This window comes from Amyelois transitella, chromosome 23, assembly GCF_032362555.1.
Source record: "Amyelois transitella isolate CPQ chromosome 23, ilAmyTran1.1, whole genome shotgun sequence".
NCBI lineage: Eukaryota > Metazoa > Arthropoda > Insecta > Lepidoptera > Pyralidae > Amyelois > Amyelois transitella.
Window position 1 is genome coordinate 6,015,653 of NC_083526.1, and position 24,326 is coordinate 6,039,978.

The 24,326-nt window shown below is 35.1% G+C and overlaps 1 protein-coding gene and 1 non-coding gene across 3 annotated transcripts in view; one reads left to right on the plus strand and one right to left on the minus strand.

The window, feature by feature from the left end:
- LOC106130779 (thyrotropin-releasing hormone receptor) overlaps nt 1-24,326 on the plus strand; it is an 88,936-nt gene that overhangs the window by 36,396 nt on the left and 28,214 nt on the right. For both annotated transcript variants that reach the window (XM_060950927.1, XM_060950926.1), the window contains exons 2-3: nt 6,548-7,046; nt 22,005-22,185. In XM_060950927.1, the coding sequence (XP_060806910.1) occupies nt 6,629-7,046; nt 22,005-22,185 (599 nt within the window). In that variant the 5' untranslated portion in view covers nt 6,548-6,628. The remainder of the gene's footprint in view (nt 1-6,547; nt 7,047-22,004; nt 22,186-24,326) is intronic.
- Nucleotides 5,006-5,089, minus strand: Trnal-cag (transfer RNA leucine (anticodon CAG)). The gene has a single exon. It is a non-coding gene; the product is annotated as a tRNA-Leu (tRNA).

Consider the following 24,326-nt stretch of genomic DNA (forward strand, 5'->3'; position numbering starts at 1 on the left):
ATCAAAGAGGCAGCGCACATTAAAAGCATTGAGGATGCGTTACAACAACCAATTTTCAATCAATAAGGTTTTTATTTAGTTTATATTTAGTTATATATAGTTATTATATTTATTATAGTTTACTAGCTGTTGCCCGCGACTTCGTCCGCGTAAATTTCGAGATAAATTTTGATCATACAGTCAGCCAAAAAATGTAAAAAAAATTCTCTATCCGTTTCAGTTAAAATACGAAATGTACAGACAAAATATTTTTACTGTTTTATTATATGTATAGATTTAGTATGTAGTTTATTTATTATACACTAACATCTGTTAAATATGCCGCCCACCCGGTTCCAGGATCCTACCTTTCACTACCCAAAGGTCGGCTGGAAGAGATTGCTTAGCGATAAGTCCGCCTTCGCTCAACATATTCATCACGGCTGTTTCTACTACATATGTATTTTGTTTATTGTCAATAAGATAATTCGTATTGTATTGTTTTTATATGCGTAATTATATCAACAAGAGAGGTCCTATACGAAAGTATTTTTCACGGAGGATATCTGATAAGCGACTATGTGGGCATATTCTATTAAATAAATAAACGTATTAAACACTTTTGATAAAACTACAACTGTTTTATCGACCGTTATCACAGACATAGATCCAGCTAGACCCTGCGATATGTGATTGTTAAAATCGATTGATTGTTTAATAGCTTGGTAAATGACTAAAATTGTAACCCCTATTTGAAGGCCTCTTTTTTTACTTAAGGAAATTGTAGATTTAAGTAAAATCCCATTTAAATTAGTTTTTTTCCTTGATTACATAGTTACATATATATCCCTTGCGGGGTAGGCAAAGCTAACTAACAGTCTTGAAAAGTTTGAAAGGCCACTTTCAGCTGTATGTCTTCATAATGGAATTAAGATTTAAATAGTGACATGTTGCTAGCCCATCGCCAACAAAAGGAATCTCAAGTTTTTACGCCTATCCCTCAGTTTCCCTTTACGATATCCATGGGAAAGAGATGGAGTGGTTTGTTTGTTTGTAATATCTTTATTGCATAGAAATTCACACAGTAACAAGAAAATAGCAAGTACATAGTTATAAAAGAAACAAATTGCTTTCACTGGCGGATCAATGAATAAAGTGGTCCTATTCTTAAGTGCCGGGAACCACACGGCTCATATCTAGTTAGTTTTATGTCTGTGCCCGCCATGCTTGTTAACCCATCGAGTTAAGTGCGTTACTGTGTCATATCGTTTCTAACTTCGAAATCGATAATAATTCTTTTGGTTTTGTTATTCTATGTATATCTTTACTCGACTGTCAATAAAAATAATGTTATGAGTGTCCCACTCTAATTATTAAAGCATTTGGAGAAGAAATATATTTCTATCATTAAGCCTAACAGCTGAGCGTAGCCTATCAAGACTGCTGGCTCTGTCTACCCCGCAAGGGATAAAGACGTTAGCATATGAATGTATGGATGAACATATTTGGTCCTCTAAGAAGAAGGGGGTTTTAAATATTGATATCTGGGGATGATCATTGAAACATGCTTAAATAAAGGTAGGTACGTCACGTGCCCGTTTAATAAATACTTCTTTAGATGTTAAAAACCTCTATTCCTTCACTATTAACACACATAGATATTTTTTTTTAATAAATATTGAAAATTTCATACTCTCTACAATTAAACATTCAATATTAAAATTTTTATTTCTTATTATAGGATACCTCATATCGCTTAATAATTGTCATATCTTTAGGTTTCACAACATTGGTTGACGTCAAATAAATTACTTAAAACTAAGTTTACTTCCGCTTCCAAAGCGTCAGTGCAGAAGAAGCGGTAACAAAATGCACTGCAGCATTTTCTTCAACAAAGTCAACTACACAACTATCCAAACTTAGAATAGAAATGTGGACGAGAGAATACATCGTTCAGACTAATTTAATTTTACGAGATTTTTAATAAAAAATAAAAATTGCTTTATAGGAAGAAAAAGTTCCGCTCGGTCACTCAGGTACTTAAAGTTAACTGACAAACATAAAAATTTCAAACTGATTCTTATGCCTTAGATGCTCTCCATCAAAACAAACCCCGTTCCTTTACTGACCCGGCAGCGACCAGGCCGCGGTCATATTAAGATAACGCTATCACATCGCCCCATGGGAGAATTACATACATCAGTTGGGAACCCCATTGTCACTCACTAAATTGGCTTACTATCTTGTTAATTGAACCTTATATGGAGTGTTTTTTTTATGAATTAGCTGTTGTCCGCCACTTTGCGGCGATAAGGGATGATGAGATGGTCCTAAAACAATAAATACATACATACGTGTGGTTCCCGGCATCAATACAAAAAAGAATAGGACCACTCCATCTCTTTCCCATGGTTGTCGTAAAAGGCGACTAAGGGATAGGCTTACAAACTTGGGATTCATTTTTAGGCGATGGGCTAGAAACCTGTCAGTATTTGAATCTCAATTCTATCATTAAGCCTAACAGCTGAACGTGGCCTATCAGTTTTTTCAAGACTGTTGGCACAATCCGTGTATCTTCTATAATGATATATGTTTATCATTATAACCAGATATATATAAGTTATGGTTTAACTTGTCTAAAACTGTACCAAATCACACACAAAATGTGATTACTACACGTTTAATTACACCAAATATGCACAGAATATTCCATTAGTGGAACTTTAATTACGGAAATGATTACTTCGGACCGCCAGCGCGAAATATAGAAGGTGCAGAAAAGAAACTTTAATAAGGCCGATATAATCTGCGTTGTTTGACAAAGACCGAATGAAATTATAGAATAATCTACTTATATTGGACAAATATTATGAATGTATGTCAAGTTTGTAAATTGTACCTATGTTGGATTTAAAAATTTTTTTCTTCAAAATTTACGAACCAGATGTTCCTATGTATGTATTTTTTGATATGTACATGTGGTTATTAATTTCAACATTAAATTAAATGAATGGTTTGCAACAGAAGTTTTGAGGAGGCCTTATTCGTTTACAATATTATTTTACGCTATTAATTGCCATCTTTGGGTACTTTTCCACGAAAGCTATAATTAAGATTTTCTGTAAGTTTTATTTAGGTTTAATTTAGTTTAATTTATAATTTAACAGACATAAATACATATAGTCACGCCTATATCTCTTACGGTGTATATAGAACCAGCAGTCTTAAAAAGATTGATAGGCCACGTTCAGCTGCTCGGCTTAATGATATTGTTATAATTTTAGATTTAATTTATTTTTGTTTCTTATAAAGGTTTTGACTAATCACCACCATACTTCTTTTACTGCAATCACGAAGGGTTACTTCTATAACCTTATTATTTGCGTCACTCTCAAGGATTAATTAAAATGACCGCGCAAACGGATGTTAACACCTATCCCGAGCATCCCCGGGGAACTTCGGATGAGATTTAAATGAAATCAAGGAGTTACAGCGCAGATTGAATTTTTCCTGGTGTTTTCTATAGCATAGTTTTAAATTTTAATTGAATTTCAAATCAGCGTTGAAACGGCATTGTTCAAGATTCTTAGTCACAGTCCGTTGAGAGTTTAATAAAGGCTGCCTACGATTTCGTTCGCGTGGCTGAACGAATTTGAGCTCCTTAGTCGATTTACGTCGCCAGAGATTTGAACCGCTGTTTAGAGCCTATTTTGAATAGGGTTATTCACACCGCAGTAGCAGGAGCGGTGTGAATGGAGAAAGGCAATTTTGGAATGGGTCTTTTTTTTCTGTCGCGTTTTTGTACTTGTCTATAGTTGACTCTGTACTTATGAGATGTGTTATTTAAGAACGGATTCTTTTTTAACAGAGTTCAAATCATTCTAATAATCTGCAATTTACTCACAGTGATTCGAATTTTTTTATGCAAATATACTTGTGGGCCGAAACGTATTTTTGTTAAGGCGTCATTATTATATTTTTTAACAGTTAAGTTGAACCATTGCGGTTATTATAACCGATAACAGGTTACGCGCGACGCCGCGCCGTTTCATACAGCGCGAAAAACATTTGCTGTCCCGTTTGACGTCGTAATAAAAAGCGAAACAGCGATAGTTTTTTGTGCGATAAAAATGGCGTCCTGTATGCTGTGCTACGGGAGTTAGTGTTATAGTTTTCAAAAACATTAATAGCCAAGGCTTCATAGCTTTAGTATTACGAAAAAATTGCATGTAAATAAACAAATTTACAAAGACAATATATATTTTTTAATTCAATGTACTAATTTAACAAAAGTAATTCACGTAGTTCTACGCCCACGTACGATGCTCAGGCCAATGCTAGCAATCATAAAAATAGTAACATAGTTATCTGAACAGCTAAAATATTATCACATTTATTTTCTGTCATCGAAAGTATAAACACATATTTACGTCAAAACTAAAATAAATATCATCTAGTCTAACATTAATGTCACTGATACTAAAGCATAATCACAAAGTGCTTGTCAACCAAACAGACAGACAGACAGACAGAAAATGTTATAGACAAACAGACGTAGAAAAAATAAATTTAGAAGTGACGACTATAGTTCGTTGACAGCGCGGGGGAGTGACAAAAACGCGGGAATTTTTATTTTTAAATTTCAGTGTCACGGTCATTCCGCTATTCGTCATAACACTCCGCGATAATATTCGTTTTTGTTTCAAAACTTTTTCATTTTGTCTATTCATAGGTTAAAATTACGTTTTTAAAGTTAAATTAAAGTCTTTAGTTTTAGAGTTTAAATTATGTTAAGGATAGAGAAAACAAATAAACACCTATGTAGTTGATAAATTCTAACAAAAACATTTTATGAGTGCTGTAAACTCGTACAATTTATTGGTACAGTTCAAAATATTTTAACATTACTAATTACATGACAGTTAGATAGTTTTAAATTTAACTAATAATCAATAATTATGTAACAGATTCTTAAATTAATCGGCTGTCAAGATCACGTAGTTTTTATTACAAAAATAAAAAAAACTGTCAGAAGTGGGATTCGAACCCACGCCCACAGAAGTGGACTGCGACCTGAACGCAGCGCCTTAGACCGCTCGGCCATCCTGACATAATATCCCATGGCGAAATTAGGGAACACTTTACCTAAAGAATAATCATAAATAGATGTATGAACTGAGGGATAGGCTTATAAACTTGGGACTCTTCTTTTAGGCGATGGGGTAGCAACCTGTTACTATTTGAATCTCAATCATATCGTCAAGCCAAATTGGCTCTGTCTACCCCGCAAGGGATATAGACGTTATTATATGTATGTATGAACTATCATTTCTATGTTATTAATGTTTTTATAAAACGAGGATATATTTTCTATAGCTCTTTGGGATTTTACTAAAAATAAAGTAAAGCTGGATTATAAGTAAGTAGGCCATTGAATTAAGATTTTGAAAATACCTATTTTTCGTGTATAAGTGATATACAGGTGTTGCTTTATTTATGTGGCACACTATACTATCTTACATACATACATACATATGTATAATCACGTCTATATTTCTTGCGGGGTAGACAGAGCCAACAGTCTTAAAAACATTGATAGGTTAAGTTTATCTGTTTGGCTTAATGAAAGAATTGAGATATATATGTATAGTGACAGGTTGCTAGCCCGTAGCTAAAACATTGGATTGAATTTTTTACGCAAATGGGCTAAAAATCTTTCCGTATTAGAATCTCCCGATCCCATCATTAAGTCATCAAGTTGAACGTCTACCCCTCAAAGCATAAAGACGTGTAATAGATAAGTGTATGTTTTATATACATACATATAATCATGTTTATTTTCCTTTAGCGGGGTAGACGTAGAGTAGAGTAGAGCCAACAGTCTTAAAAAGACATAGGCCACATTCGGCTGCTTTGCTTAATGATAGAATTGAGATTCAAATAGTGACAGGTTGCCAGCCTATCGCCGTAAGGAAGAATCCCAAGCTTATAAGCCTATCATTCAGTCGCCTTTTACGACATTCATGGGAAAGAGATGGAGTGGTCCTATTCTTTTTTCTATTCGATTGAACTACAACGGCTTGTATGTTTTTAAGTAAACAAAGTAAAAATACGACATTTTATCGGATCTTATTACAGCCCTAGGTTTGTTTCAGAAGTTCTGATAAAGAAACAGCGCCCTACGGGTTAGTTTCACCTTTAACTTCTAAATTAACTAAGATTTATCTGAGCAGGTGCTAAAACTATTAATTGAGATTAAGACGGTGGAGTTTGAAACTCATACAAACTTTGTTTATTTGTATTGTACCTACGCGTTTTATTTAATTCTCAGGGCAAATTGCTTTCTGCAGTAATGAATTGTAATTTCGTAATATTCTATCCAATTCAAAGTCTTTAATTAATTTAATACTGAGCCCCCTAATACATATGTATATCCCTTTTAAGTTTACAGTCGTGCGTTTTGTTTTTACCTCAGATGTTTTTTTTTTTAATATAGACATATTTATATTCATAGACATACATAAATGTACATCGACAAATTAAAAATCACAAATTTCCCTTGTTACAGATAGCCAGTGCCAGAATGGTGACGTCATAAAGCAAGCGACGAACAATGTGAAAATATGAACGGACCAACACTCGCACGCACATGATTTCTATAAACAACTTCACACACACACAGAATGCGTACGACACTCACCTCACATACAAAAACGACACACACAACGACACAATTCAAACTGAATTGTTCGATTATGAATCGAACGCGTTCGAATATTCAAATTCAAATGTGTCGTTACATTCGAATTTTACCGAGTACCCTGACATTCCGTATTACATAAAAGCGACATCTATGACTTTTTGCATAGCGATAATGTGTTTGGGCGTTATCGGGAATGTGATGGTGCCAATAGTGATACTAAAAACTAAGGATATGAGGAATTCCACGAATATTTTCCTGGTGAATTTGAGCATTGCCGATCTGATGGTGCTGTTGGTTTGCACGCCCACTGTGCTGGTGGAAGTCAACTCAAAGCCTGAGACTTGGGTGCTGGGGAGAGAGTTATGTAAGTATTGGCTTTTACGTATGTTTCCTTCTGCCGCAGGAATATCTTAATGTCCTTTTTTTATATAAGTCACTGCTTATTCATTCGCGTAGTTACCGATTTTAAGAGAGCCAATCCATCTCCTCTTGATGTCTTGTTAGAGGTCACTGAAGTAAAAGAGTACTTTTAAGTACCTAAAGGCCTTTCTTTAATTATTAAAAGTACGTGTTGAACTCCGAGTATTATATTAAGCATTGACAATCGATGACAACCAAAACAAGCGCTAGATTGTGTTGAAAGCGCGAAATTGGTCCCACTGTATGTGATATCCTTTAAAATTTTACTGAAGATGGTAACTTGTAGCCTACATTAATTCTACGAAACTATAACGCGCGTAAATAAAAATTTACCGAAACATTTTGAACCCAAAGCGAAATGAACTCCAAATCTTCATTACTTCCATCATTATCAAATAAACATTCAAGAAAAAGTCGCAATGACGCAAACGACCGTGGCGAATTTAAGATGTAAGCACAAATTATAGAAAGAGCAGGTAATGTTCCACTCGGAAATGCTTTAAGCACAAACATTTAATGGAAAATGTTAAACTTGGGATTCATTTTTGGACGATATAAACCGAGATATATTTTGGGAACCACACGGCTCGTTCTTATACATACATACATACATCATAATCTAATGTATTTATTTTTGGCATTTTTTATTATATATGATGCTATCATCATAAAAGTCCACATGTGTTACTTAGTATTCTTAGCGTGTGTTAGTAGCTTATCGACCAAAACCACTTGAGAATTTTACTATTTTTTAATAATACAGGTACTAAACGCGTGAGTAACATACCTTTATTTTATATCGGACGTTCCGAATCATGTTACAATGATCCGTGGTCACCGAGTGACTGAAAACCAGCGGGCTAATGCGCCGTCTACACGGCAGAATGTTCTTCTACCGCTTCTAGATTTGTTACATTCTTCTTAATTTGTTACATTCAGTTCCTTAAGCATTTGTTTGATACAGAGAATTGTTAAAGAAAAATCAATCTTAATAATAATTCATTCAAACGACGAGTTAAAGACAATTGTCTCTCGAAATAGACTTATATATTATATTATTTATATTATATTATATATTATATAATATGTAGTTAATTACTGTCATTTATTTAATTGTTCCTTGTTTAATTATGATAGTATTAGCATGTATGTTTAGTTAAATATGTTAAACGTTATTTATGCACACGCCATACCGCTCCAAAATTCATCTTTCCTCTCATGGGTCCACTGGAAGAGATTTCTTTTGAAATAAGTAGCACCTTTGTTCTAGAATTACTGTAATAAATGCTCTTATATATAATTTTGTGTACATAAATAAATAAATAAAATAAAATAATTTTATTGGGGACTAGCTGTGCCCGCGACTTCGTCCGCGTGGAATAGTTATTTTGTGCATCATTGAAGCCCTCAAAGAGGAATAATTTTCCCCGTTTTTCGCTCCTAATAGTTGCAGCGTGATAATAAATAGCCTCAAGCCTTCCTCGATAAATGGTCTATTAGACACAAAAAGAATTTTTTAATTCGAACCAGTAATTCCTGAGATTAGCGCGTTCAAACAAACAAACAAATTCTTCAGCTTTATAATATTAGTATAGATTATGCAAAAAAATTGATGTACCTATGTGAGTGCGTGTTTGAGGATGCTATTCAATCGCGAAAATTCTACTGGATGGATTTTGATGAAACTTACGTACACGGGAAGAATAATGCCTGGAATAGAACATTGTTTATTTTTCTTACAAAAGCAAAGTCCCGGGGGCGCAGCTGTTAAAAAACAAATAAATTCTAAAGACAAAAAAAGGAAATTATAATAATGGAAAGTTAAAGTATCTCTTTTTATACAACATTTGCTGTCTTGCCCATTGGAGACATCACAAATAAACTGTCACAGCTGGTGACCCGCGGAAAGCGACGTAGAGCTGTCCGTGTGAGAAGCAATTCGTCCTGAGGTCGACTCCGGCTGCTCCAAGCGTTTGACCTTGCAATTTGTTAATTGTCATCGCGAAACATATAGCCACTGGAAACTGAACACGCTTAAATTGAAATGGAAAGTTGTTGGGAATGAGGGGAATGCGCGGTATAAAAACAATTTCACCAGCTGCACAACCAGTAAGAATTTTAGCTTCTATAATATTGTTATGAAGCGAAAATGTATTGTGAGGGCAATGTTAAAATATTAAGGGTTTTGAAAAAATCTCTAAGTGAATCTATTTGTTTTAAGCCGTAGATAGCTCGAATTGCCCTTTTTTTGTAAACTATAATAATAATTTTAATTCTCATGTGACGCCATCTCGTATCGGGTAGTCAAAAAATAAATATCTAAACCACGGGAACTAAATCAATGGTGAAACGGTAAGTACTGGCGTTACTACATTGTGTGTTATTCCTGCTAATCTTGAGCGATGCATTGTCGCCGATGCGGGGCGCGTCAAACTACCTACATAAAAAAAAAAATCTTCTCAAAGATGTGGTGAAACGGTAAGGACTGGCGAAACTAAAGCAATGAAAAAAAGAATTTCTAATAAATTGAAAATTTCACCAGCGGCTACAATCGTGTTATTTCTTAAATTCTCATGAGGCGCCATCTCGTATCGGGTGGGAAAAAAATAAATATCTAAACCACGGGAACTTAATCAAAAAACAAAGCATAATGAATTAAATCAATAAAATGCTATTTTTTTAATCATCATCATCATCATCATTATAAATATGATAATTAATTATTTATAGCTTTTTATATCGATTCAAAAATGACGAAGTTCCATACAAACTTGCACCCCCTATTTCATCCCCTTGGGATAGAATTTCAGGATAAAAAGTGGCCTATATTCTAATCCAGGTTAATAGCTATATCTGTGCCGAATTTCGTTCAAATCCGTTCGGTAGATTTTGCGTGATGCGCGTACAAACATACAGACAGACAGACGGACAGACAGACAGACAGACAAAAATTCTAAAAAAAATTGTTTTGGCTTCTATTGACCCTAAAAAGACCCCTTATAATTTTTTTTCTTAAATATCTTCAATGTACAGACAAATTTCAGTTACAGTTTTATTATATGTATGGATTTTGTAAGGTTCTGTAAACTAAATATTTTGTGACGATGTATTCAGATGTGTCACGATTCGGATTGTTCATTCTTTACGAGCAATCCGTGCGCATTAAAGATCAGTTTTAAACTCATTTGGCACAAACTTTTTTAAGAAATATAAGGCCGTCAGACGGACTTTTCTCTCGTGAGTTCCGCAAGCGTTATATGAGACACCTGTTGTTTGGTCCATTAACTTTTTTTAAAGTGTTATAAATACACAAAATATTCAATTAATCATATCTTCATCTGTCTGAAAGGAGCCTTTTTTTTCTATATCCCCTGCGGGGTAGAAAGAGCCAGCAGTTTTGTAAGACCGACACGTTCAGCTGTGAGGCTTAATGATAGAATTTAGATTCAAACAGTTGTCGGATTCTCGATTCTGAAGTAAAAGGACCCGGGTTCGATTCCCGGTCAGGCCATGACGGATATTTCACGACGCCTCGATCTAGCCTCTGATAGAATGTTGCCCTACAATTACATGGGTTCAACGTAAGTCTTTTCAAGACCGTTGGCTCTGTCTACCCCGTAAGGTATCTTAACGTGATATGTACGTATGTTAAAAAAATTAGAACATTCATAGCATTTTAAAAACCATATTTGTTCACGTATAACGCATAGAAGGGTCAGAAAGGCGGCAGGTCCAGTATGAAAACATGATACTGAATGGAATGTGTTTTGCTGTGAACAAAAAAAACTGCTACATCATAGAGCCGTTGACTAGCAAAGAATCACTTTATATTTTACTTTTTTCAAAGAAAATTCATACTAATTTGTAAATGTAAATGTAAGTACAAAAAGCAAGTAAAGTGTGTTTTTTTGTCCGTCTTTAAAGTTATAACCACTGAACCCAAATCCATTAAATTTTGCAGGCGTATAGTGAGGATTACGTGGAAGAATATAGGGTACTTCAAGGGCGAAAGAATAGATTCATTTTCAGAATTGGAAACTGGGTATCACTTATTGACGCCACATCACTTAAATCTAATTATAACTACTACCGCTTCCAAAGCGCAGGTGTAGAAGAAACGGCGGAACAAACTACACTGCAGCATTTTCACAGGATGTAAATTTACAAATATAGATCTCTTAAATCTAAATCGTGGACGAATGCACATTGTCTACATTAAAATACACGAATGAATGTATAACAAATTTTTTTTAATACGAGTTTATCGTCAAATAAATAAAGATAAAATAGGACATGTATATAAGCTGGTAGGTATATCAAAGACTGACATATCATATCAAAGCATATACCTAATATGAAATTTGACACAGTCTTCATATGCGCGTGGGCTTAGTCTACGTTTTATTTTGGATTTAAATATTTATCCAAAGTCCTTAAGGCGTTTATGGGAACAAGGGAAACAAATATACACATTTTCGCACAAACATGATAATACGTATGATGATTACATTAGAAAAAAAAATACGATAAACATAAAAGTATACACAGAACTCTGAACCTACACAATTAACCAAGGAACTTAGAAACTTTAACAAGTATGTAAATCCAGAAAGTTCCGAGCCAATTTGGTGGAAAGTTTTTGCGTATCATTATTTAGGGATTAAGGGTAAAGTTCTAAGTTAGAGGCCTACGAAGTTACTGATTTTGTGTAACTACATACATACATACTTACATAAAATCACGCCTCTTTCCCGGAGGGGTAGGCAGAGACTAATTCCACTTGCCACGATCTCTGCATACTTCATTCGCTTCATCCACATTCATAACTCTCTCCATGCAAGCTCGGCGGTTTCGGGTACTCTTGACCTGACCCTTTGCCAGGACGTCCTTGATTTGATCAAGATACGATGACCTACTCCGACGTTTCCCGCCACACTCTCCTTGTGTAACTAAAGTGTACTTATTTAGACAGACAGACAGACAGAGCCAACAGTCTTGAAAAGACTGAATGGCCACGTTCAGCTATTTGGCTTAATGATGGAATTGAGATTCAAATAGTGACAGGTTGCTAACCCATCGCCTAAAAAAGAATACCCAGTTTGTAAGCCTATCCGTTATTCGCCTCCCTTTTTCACCTTGAAACAATCTCAACTAATATTAGTTTTTTGTGTGTTTGTTTATTGTCTCCTCACGCGTTATCTACTGAAACAATCTTCTTGAAATTTTTGCGTGAATATAATTAAGTGTTAAGAAGGACATAGGGTAATTCCTATCCCGATAACACTCTCGCGTGGGATTTGCGAAAAAATCCTGTATTTTTTTGTAGGTGGTGCAAAATTCGCGGGGGAAAAACTGTATCACTCTTTTACGGTAGGAGACGTATACACTATTAGAATTCAAAATGCCACGCGGAGAGCGGTTAAAAAATAATTTCTTTATTTACTTTTAACAAAGGGTGCAGCAGTCCAATTTATTCTGCCAAGGACACAAGTTATTTTTACTATAATTATTTCTAAATATAATCTGAAGCATACCACAAAAGAGGGATTTTTGATACTAAAAATAACTGAGGACGATAAACTTGAAAATGCTACAAATTATGCCCAGAGGGCCGGTTCTTTTAAGCCTGGTTCGCTAGCAGCCTGGTTAGATACGATTATGAATAAAATATATTAGCTTTATTAAAGAATATGGACCTTAGACGGCCTCCGTGGCGCAGCGGTAGTACGCTTGTCTGTGACACCGGAGGTCCCGGGTTCAAATCCCGGCCAGGGCATGATGAGAAAAGAACTTTTTTCTGATTAGCCTGGGTCTTGGATGTTTATCTATATAAGTATTTATTATAAAATATAGTATCGTTGAGTTAGTATCTCGTAACACAAGTCTCGAACTTACCTCGAGGCTAGTTAGCGTCGAGGTAAGTTCGAATTCAATCTAAGTCAAGTCGAGGTCAATTGAGTTCAATCTGTGTAATTTGTCCTGTATATATTTATTTACCTCTATATATTCATTATTTTTTCTTATATTGCCTATGAATTAAGTTTTCATTTATCTTTAATCAAAGAATAGTTTTACAAGAAAACATCATTAAATGATTGAATCAAAATTAAACATATTAAAAAAGTTACTGTAGTTTGTAGAAAAGAATACAAATGATATACAAAAATGTCCAAAATTTAGTTCAAATGACAATTTCCATCATTTTTATCAATCGGAAATGGAGATGTAATAATGTATCACGATGTTAACAAAAACATACGTTTATTTTTCATTTCTCCCACTGTTGCAAAACAATTACTTGACCAGCGACTCTCGGGGTTAATGCGCGGTCTCAGTGATAGCGATAATTTATATAATGAATAAAAGAAATGCCGTGTGGTTCCCGGCACCAATAGAAAAAAGAACAGGACCACTCCATTTCATTGTAAAGTTTTATACTCGTAATAGATTTATAACAACTATTTATTATATGGGTGTTTCTCCAGAAACTGGTCCACTCGCTGTCTTAGGTCAATATTTTTTATATATAACAAAAAAAAAATAATATTAATTGTACGTTGAATTTATAATTCGATTGTAATGTATTTTGTAAGTAAATTAAATGAATATATATATTCCATCTCTTTCCCATGGATGTCGTAAGAGGCGACTAAACTTGGGATTCTTCTTTTTATTTGAGGCGACGGGCTAGTCTCCTGTAGCTGTATATAAATCTCAAATCTATCAGTAAGCCGAAAACTAAGTGTAGTCTATCAGTATTTTCAAGACTGTTGGCTCTGCCTATCCCGCAAGGGATATAGACGTGATTATATGAATGAATGAATAGTGCCGGGAACCATACGGCATAAGGGATAAAGATTATATATATGTATGTGTGTGTCACTACTAACAGAGCTGTCTGGTTGTTTGTTTGTAATATCTTTACTGGCAAGCCAAATAGCTGAACGTGGCCATTCAGTATTTTCAAGACTGTTGGCTCTGTCTCCCCGCAAGGGATATAGACGTGACCATTATGTATGTAAGTATGTATGTGTATAAAAATTTACACAGTTACACAAAAATAGGACACTGAAAATTAATAAATCACTTGCAATGGCGGACTTATCCCATAGGTATACAGCTGTTAGTGACTAAACCCGCTCCGCTTAAGAAATCGCTATAAGTCACACCACATAAATCGCTGACCATTCGCAGCACATGCTGCCTTTGTGCCAAACGACCTATACTGGGAAATACAACTTTATACAGACAGTTCGCATAAACCTTCAGTATTCATCATAAGGTTTATTTTCGTATGAAATGGTCATGTAAAAATATGTCACCGACCACAATACGCCCTAATTAAGTGCAATAAAGTATTCTTTACGAATTGGTAAACAGGGAAGCATGTATTTTTTTATTTATTTTCTCCATTGTCACGCACCCTGAATATTTCATTCGGTCTGTTGGCTCTGTCTACCCTGTAAAGTATAAAGACGTTATTACATGTATGTATTTATTTGTTCTTTAAAGGAATGTATTATATGTGCTTTTTCCATATCACTATCACTACATAGTATAAAACAAAGTCGCTTTCTCTGTCCATATGTCCCTTTGTATGCTTAAATCTTTAAAACTACGCACCGGATTTTCATGCGGTTTTTTTTTTTCAATAGATAGATTGATTCAATAGGAAGGATTATATGTATAATAACATCCATTAAATAGTGGAGAAATACTGTTCTTTTTGAGGTTTCTAATGCGATGTCGTTAATTATCATATTTTTTTCCGCTTACATTGCAAACGCAGGCTGAACCCTACGAGATTTATCAAAATTATGTACTAATTACTCGTATTTGTACTCATTGTAAAGGTCTACAGAAAACTCAGCGATGATATAATTATGTCTATCTCTCATGGATATCCCACAATAACATTTTATTGTCATTTACTTTTTACGACAACCAGCATTGCACCCGTGCAAAGCCGGGGCGGGTCGCTAGTAAATAAATAAAATGGGAACACGCAAAGATGACGGAGATATCTGTTTTGTAAAATAAGACAGTCCCGTTTTAGTATCGCGAATTAAATGCGCATTAAGAACGTTTACCACGAAACGTGTTAAGACTTAGTTTTTTTACGAGATTTGTCGTAATTACAGAAATTTCCATTCTCATTTAATATTTGCTTTCGCCAATGGTTTCGCTCGCGAGAATGGTATTATATATCCTTCTTCGTACCCCTAGACTATGTATTAGCAAAATTTCATGGAGATAAGTTCAGTGATTTTGACGTGATGGACAAACAAAAACACATTCACATTTACGACATAATAAGCATGGACTAAGTTTTTTCGTTCTTTTATGAATTTATTCAGGTTTGTAAACTTAATATACAATTATAGAGATGGGTTAGAAAAATGACAGTATAAAACTTAAAGCCATCATTAAGCCATACAGCGGAACGTAGGCTTTCAATCCTCTCAAGACTGTTGGCTCTGTTCACCCCGCAAGGGATATAGATTAGGGATAGTGATTATATGTACCTATGTATGTCGAGCCACTAGCAATGTAGCCTTTCAAAGAAGTTCATACACTTGGCTTTCATAATATTTCTATGAATGTTCATTCGCTTGCCAAATATGACGTATATTAAGTCAATACCTCCCACCCAGAATACATGTTTCCTTCAGCAAGAATACGATATTCCTTCTTTAGCATGTTTTGGGCAGATATTAAATTTCTAGAATGACAATGAGATTGGCTTACCAAAGTTGATGCTTAGATCAAAGAATGAGAGAGACGCGGCAAAAGTTATGGCCAAGAGAGCTCACGGGGTTTTGTTTTACCTATATAATTCCCACCATTCATAATCCTAAAATGCTGTGTGGCTTAACAATAATGAATTGAGATATTTTATGATGACGTAAAAAATATTTACATAATACCTATATTTGGTTATGTCCTCTTTCCTGGGGAAGAACCCAGGTTCCTATAAGCAAAATCTTGTAATGGAAAAGTCTGATCATATGTCTTTAAACGAAAATTCCATTATACTAGGAAATAGATTTTGCAACGGGTATTTTTTTACTTTAAATTGATACAATGGTTGACATCTTTATTAAGGTGTCGCGGGTGTGTCAACAAAGTTCCCAACATACAGTAGTAAAAGGGTTAACGAAATCGAGTTCACCCGTATTTTAACCTACTTTTTCTAAATAACTTGTGTATAAAATATTTATTATTGTTTTTTGTTGAAACTGTAACCTAAAATAACAATTAAAAAATAGTATCAGCATTTTTCACACTTCAATTATCTCCTCTTTCTTTGATCTAATATAATATGCGGGTAATATGACGACATTGTGTGTCGTTGCATGTTTTTAAAACATACTACGATAATAGATGTGGGTTTGTATTTTGGCACTAACAAGTCATTAGATAAAGCGTAAATAGGACAACATAGATATATGATTTTGTTCAAGGATTGACGCATAAAGAGAATCATGCGGCGAGTAAAAACCTGATTTTCCCAATCCAGGATCCATGGTTAATGGTATACCCCGGGCTCCTCCTCCATTCATCCTTGAGTGCTTCCGTTGCGTGCGCTGCGAAAACAGTTCAAGATACCAAAAATATATGTATGAAAGAATAATTCCTCTTGAAATGATCTAAAAAAATGTCCACGACAGTATATGTCTATCTTTTAAGATTAACTCACTAGAACCGTTTTTATGGTGATCAAAATTTATAAAGTTAAAGAGGCTGCTCGCAAAAATAAATGATGCCCAAAATAACTATTTCACGCGGACGAAGTCGCGGGTACAGCTAGTATATACAATATACTATATCAAAAATCCATTTTAATGCATTTTGTGGAGAACTATAGTGTCTGAACGAGGTTTCCTAGGGTTTTAAATTAAGCAGAATTTAACACAATGTAAACTTATTCACATCTTTACAAAAACGTTCGCTGACACATGCAGCCACAGTGCATCCGATTTCAATGCACCCAGATTTGTATTGTAACTCGTTTAACGAAGCTTTTCAGTAAAGCATTCGTGCTTAAATGCTTTTGAGTATTCCACAAATTTGAATTTAACTTTCTTGTGTTCGGCTTTCATACGAGTTGAATTGAAAATTACTTGGAATTTTGTTGTTTACATAACATACATATAGTCACGTATATATCCTATGCGGGGTAGACAGAGCCAACAGTCTTAAGAGAAATTAGGTTCATAATATAACTACCTACCTGAAAACTTTAAATTTCCGGGAAGTCTTTTAAAAAATAAGAAAACCAAAATTTATCGACAAATCTATACAAAGAGAATGAATGGCCCTTATCAATATTCGCTTTTCCCGACATTTTTCACAAATCACACGACTTAGAACCAGTAATGTTCGCCATTCCGCCATTCACATCATTCGCAGGTTCGCCAATAAAACCTCTGCTTTATGGCGGAGTGGCGGACTATATAAATCCTCTATTGTTCGACATCTTATCTACATACTTAAAATCATACCTCTTGCCCGGATGAGTAGGCAGAGACTTTCTTTCTACATAACACGATCCCTAATTCTGTATCATCATTCACATACATACATATGGTCAAAATTTAAACAATAATGTTTTTAGCTTGTAATTTAGAATATATATATTTTTTTATTATTATAAAATAATTAATATTAGTTTAAATAATTTAATTAGGTATATTTATTACATACATACATACATAAACTCACGCCTCTTTCCCGGAGGGGTAGGCAGAGACTACCTCTTTCCACTTGCCACGATATATGTATATTTATTATTAGTACTTTTCTGATTAATTATAATAATAATATTAATTTATTGTTATTAAGGTAATAAAAAGTTTACATATGGTCACGTCTATATCCCTTGCGGGGTAGACAGAGCCAACAGTCTTGAAAAGACTGAATGGCCACGTTTAGCTATTTGGCTTAATGATAGAATTGGGATTCAAATAGTGACAGGTTGCTAGCCCATCGCCTAAAAGAGAATCCCAAGTTTATAAACCTATCCCTAGTCGCCTTCTATGACATCTATGGGAAAGATGTGGAGTGGTTCTATTCTTAAGTCTCGAAAACCACACGGCACATGGTTCAGACACAGATCTAAAATTCTTCTCATATCAAATTTCATTTTATGTTTCTTTATTTTTTGTATGTACATACATACATACATAAAATCACGCCTCTTTCCCGGAGAGATAGGCGGAGACTACCTCTTTCCACTTGCCACGATCTCTGCATACTTCCTTTCTCTTTATTCGGGTTTCGGGTACTTTTGACCTGACCCTTTTTGTATGTTGTTTGAAGAAAACAAGAATGAGAAACATCTAGTGCATATTATGTTTTTTTTTCACTGCCAGACGAACATGAAAGCTTTTTTCTGCCGAAAAAACTTCACAAAAATATATGGAGCTATTTATCTCATCTAATTTTGTTTCTGAATCATAACAATTTAACCACATACACAGAACAAAGACGCAGAAACTATTTTGGAAAAATACAATGTCATAAATACTCGTGTATATGACACTGGAAAACAGCCATTTAAATAGTTGGCTGCTTTTTTATTCAACTTTTAAACTATTTAGATTAACGGCTCATGTTGTATTTTTCCGTATTTAACCGATTTTTCATGAAAGATATACATACACACATATGGTCACGTCTATATCCCTTGCGGGGTATACAGAGCCAACAATCTCGAAAAGACTGAATGACCACGTTCAGCTATTTGGCTTAATGATAGAATTGAGATTCAATTAGTGACAGGTTGCTAGCCCATCGCCTAAAAAAGAAATTCCAAGTTTGTAAGCCTATCCCTTAGTCGCCTTTTACGACATCCATGGGAAAGAGATGGAAAGGATTATGGATGAAAGGTTATGTTTTTTTACAAACAAATTTTTATACAGCTAAACGTGTCTTGTCTTTCTTTTTAATACTGTTGGCTCTGTCTATCCCGCACGGGATTTCGACGTAACTATATGTATGTATGTAAATGTTCTTTCACATACTTCTCGTCCCTCCAAGGCTTAAAGTTCTGGTAATATCTTACTTGTTTGGAGAAGAACCGATTGTTCGCCTGTATGACCATGATTCTGGATTGGGTGAGTCAGGTTTTTACACGAAGCGACTCCCGTCTGACTTCCGCAACCTTTTGTAGGGGAACCCCTGCCCATATTCGCTCATTTTCAAGGCACATACAGTGTTATTACATACATATGCATGCACAAATCACGCTTCTTTCCCAGAGGGGTATGCAGAGACTACATCCTCCTACTTGCCACGATCCCTGCATACTTCTTTCGCTTCATCCACATTATAGTGATAAAAAGGAAGCTTTTAAAGATATTAATAGGTTTATTTAAATGCACTTATACCTAAGACTACTTTGACTCCCTTTTTAACATTGTTTTCCATACTAATATTAGAAAGAAATTTTTATATATTTTTGTATCGCAAAAAACACAAAAATTACTATAGCGATATTGACGAAATTGGGCACTAAAATGAAACAGACCTTCATGAGTATTGTCTATGTACCATTACTGGCAATTCTCACGTAAGCGCAGCCCCGCGCAAAAGCTTGTATTCAATAGATTGATTGATATGAAAATTTCTAGAAAATATTTTTATAAGCAGACGAAGATCCTGCCAAAGACTTCTTCGTGAATAGAATACCATATCGAGGTATTTTACATATACTTACGATAAATTTATGCTATCTCATACTCGTAAAATAACAGGCGAAATTCTGCATCTTACATTTTGAATCAATGAATTCCTTACATAAAAGTGAACTTTAAGCTCCGGTTATAAGCTTCGAAATAAAAAAAGCGGCGTTTCATACGTTAAAAATGTGAGATGTGCTAATAATAAACAAATTCCCGTATTCCCGCACCTTACTCAAGATGTTATCAAAATCTTTTGAAAGGCTACCCGTCGCAAACGAATAAACACTACATCAGTATTCTTTATTTATTTACTGTTGGCAACACTATTTGTTTAGCCCCTCTCCTGCGAAAGGGTTCATCAGATTTACCAAAAAAAAAAAAATTAAATTAACATTATTTGTGTAATGACAAAGTTTCAGCTAAAAGAGTTTTTGACATTTGATGTCTTATATGTCTTCTATTAATGTTAACAAATAAGTATTTATGCTGTATATATTTAGAAATAAAACCGAATCTTCTCTTTTTATTTCTCTTTACCTCGTAAATGAAACTGGTTTTGTACAAAAACTACTAAAAAAACAAGCAAATAAGGATTAATCACTTTTTTAATCTAATCTAACTGGCTGAGAGTAGTTTTGCTAAATAAAATTTATTATTTTTATTCAAATATATATCCAGATGCCGGTTAGCAAAACAATTTAATTCACTCTATCTTAAGAAACTTTTATCATACGAAAACTACTAGTAATGGTACATTATTAAGTGTGGCAACATCAGACTAGATTCTCTAGAACACCGGACGAGTTAGTCTGGGCAGTAATATTTCAACTGTAAACCTTTGACAGAGGTTTCTGAATAGGTAATTGGTAGTAGATTTATGTCCTAGGACCATTTGTTATATGAACGTAGCTAGATACGTGTCTATGTAAGATTTATGTCGTTAATCTATAACTGTCACAATTGAGAGGGTAAATGACAAAGAAATATTATCACCCGGCTTCGCACGGATAGCATTATTTAGAATAGAATAGATTTATTTTCAAAATTGGATACAAGGTATCACTTATTGACGTCACATCACTTAAATCTAATTATAACAACTACCGCTTCCAAAGCGCATGTGTAGATGAAGCGGCGGAACAAACTTCACCGCAGCATTTTCACCGGACATCAATTTACAAATATAGCTCTCTTAAATCTAAATCGTGGACGAATTCACATTGTCCACATTAAAAAACATGAATGAATGACATTGATTTTCATAAAAACTTTTAACAGGTTTCAGTTCTATTCTAAGTTTAATTAATATTGTGAAGTTGACGTTATTGAATAAAATGCTGCAGTGCAGTTTGTTACCGCTTCTTCTGCACTGACGCCTTGGAAGCGGCAGTAAACTTAGTTTTTAAGTAATTTATTTGACGTCAACCAATGTTGTTAAACCATACGACAATTATTAAGCGACTAGCGACCCGCCCCGGCTTCGCACGGATGCACAGCCGATACTAAATATATGTATCTGTATTAGAACTAACTAAAGGACCGCCCGCAAAGCGGCTAACTAAGTCTTGCTCACTTCGCAACGGGCCGTGCAGCAGAAATCGTAATATTTTAATTTCACCACAACTTCAAAACCAAACGTCCAATTTTAATCATTCAAAGACCAAATGTTATCTACATAAACTGTACTTATTGATGAATGTATTTATTTTGATAAGGATTAATAGCATGAGCAAAAAAACGCGTTTTAATGTAGACCAAAAAAAACAAGATTTTTAAATAAAAATGTGGTTGTTGTGCCTCACCCGACATAGATAGGTATAGTGTGTCGCGGACTTTTTTGTAGATATTTATAAGATCTACAATTAATTGAAACATTTTATGGTTCTATCTTTTGTAGTTTAGGCAGCGTACGCAAAATAAGTAACTTTTTGGTTGATTATTTTTCAGTGTGTGTCCGAAAAATCCAAATATATTACGGAACCCTATTGTTTTCCAAAATAAAACATAGTCTATGTTACTCGTGGATAATGTAGCTTTCGAATGGTGAAAGAATTTTTAAAATCGGTCCAGTAGTTTTTGAGCCTATTCATTACAACCAAACAAACAAACAAACAAAGTTTTTCTCTTAATAATATTAGTGTAGATATATAGTATCCTATAGTAATTAATAAAAATTTTGAATTTTTTGAATTTAGAATTCCCTTTCTCTTACCCAGGTCTAGCAGTGCCGTTCGTGGAGCTGACGGTGACGCACGCTTCGGTCCTCACAATCCTCGCCATCAGCTTTGAGCGCTACTACGCCATCTGCGAGCCTCTGAGAGCTGGCTACGTCTGCACGAAGACCAGGGCCACCCTCATTTGTGCGCTGGTGTGGTTCTTCGCAGCTCTTTTCACGAGGTATATTGACGACTTGATAGTTTTGTGTGATCCTTTCAACAATGGATCGTGTGGAGTGCATTGAGATTTTGAGAACAAACTTTGGAAGTGGCAAAGCAGAATTTTTATAACATTTTTGACTTGGTTACGTCTTCACGAAAAATAGGGCTAAGCTCATTATTTTGTGTCCTAGCTAGTCTAGAACTTTTCACGAGGAATACTGAATTAAGATTTTATTATAGAGTGTATCCTACTAATATTTTAAATGCGAAAGTTTGCGAGTATGTCAGTATGGATATTCGTTACTATTTCACGCAAAAACTACTGAACAGATTACGATGAAATTTGGTATGTAGGTAGCTGAAGACCCAGAATAACATATAGACTACTTTTTATCCCGGAGAACCCGCGGGATTGAGAGGGTTTCCATGCGGGCGAAGTCGCGGGCGGCCTCTAGTTGAGAATAAACTTAATACACGTAGCGATGAAAAATTTCAATCCCCCTTGAGAGTTGCAAATGTAGTCTGCTCACAAGGGCTGGCAAAAAACCCCGGCTCATTATGGTTCATTATCTTTGTATTATTTGATTATTTATAGCCCTTTTTATAGATAAATTGAGATTTGTACAGAGTGTACTAGATAGAGAAAAATCTTGGTAAAATCATCAAGGTTTCCCTGAAATCGATGCAGAGATCAGACGGGAATCGCTTCGGATAAGACCTGATTTAATCCAGGATTTATCCACCGTTAATGTATATAATCACAGCATTCTAGTAAGTTACACGTTACGAAGGAAATAGGTATGTAAAGAATTCTACTGAAAATTTAAAAAAAAGGCACTTAGTATTAGAATCTCAACCGTATTAGCCGAGCAAACAAATCGAGCTCCTTTCATAGGGTTCCATATCGCAGACAGAGCTCATATTACCGTCCACAAACCACAAAGAACGGCTGTTATGAGATAGAAGACAAACTAACGACTTATTCTTTTTCGCTTCGAGATTGTTCTAGAAAAGAGAGCTTTGAAGGGTTAAGTACCCGACAATAAAAATCATGTACAGCGGGCCAGCATTGCACGCGTTATATTGCGTATTTTAACCGCCTTCAAAAAGAGTGGTTCTCAGTTTGACCTATGTGTACGTTTGTATGTATGTGTCCGCGATCATCTCGTTTGGCGCTGCACTGTAGTATCTGCGTGTGAATGATCACAATCATTTGTTTCAGTCATCCTAGGTACTAATATTATAAATGCGAAAGTTTGTGAGTATATCAGAATGGATGTTTGTTGTGTTGCTCTTTCACGCAAAAACTATTGAACCGATTACGATTAAATTTGATATATAGGTAGCTAAACACCCAAAATAACATATTGGCTACTTTTTAGCCCGGAGTTCCCACGGGATTGATAGGGTTTCCATGCGGACGAAGTCGCGGGCGGCCTCTAGTTCCTTTATAAAAGCCATAAACGTTCAGACAAATTTTTTTTAAAAGCAAAGTAGTGAAGTGAAGTATATACATACATACATATATATAGTCACGTCTATATCCCTTACGGATAGACATTGTCAACAGTCCTGAATAGATTGACAGGCCATGTTCAGCTGTTTGGCTTTATGGTAGACTTGAGATTTAAATAGTTGCTTGCACATCGCCTAAAAGAAGAATCCCAAGAGATGTATGTAATTATATCGATTTTATTGTATGTACAAAAACTTGAAGATAGGCTTTCAACATAAGTTTTTTAGCACAATAATAGAGTTCCACGCGGACAAAGCCGCCGGAAAAAGCCAGTGACCGTAGCTCATGTTAAACGCATCTGCACTTTATGATGCAATGCTTCAACTCTTCAAATGTCATCAGAATAATATGCCGTGTGGTTCCCGGCACCATTACAAAAGAATAGGACCACTCCATCTCTTTCCCACGGATGTCGTAAGAGCCGACTAAGGGATAGACTTGGGATTCCTCTTTAATGTAAATCCCTGCCAATCTAAGGTCTGCCGCGCCGATGGATGCATGGCTAGGGGCGAGCCTAGTCTCGAGCGTGCCACTTCCGCCATGGGGTTGGGCGACCCCCAGGTAATGGCTAGCCTTACCCTGGCATGCGGGGCTCTGCTGGGGCGGACAAAATTTTTCCCTAGCGTCTCGTGGGAATCGCATGG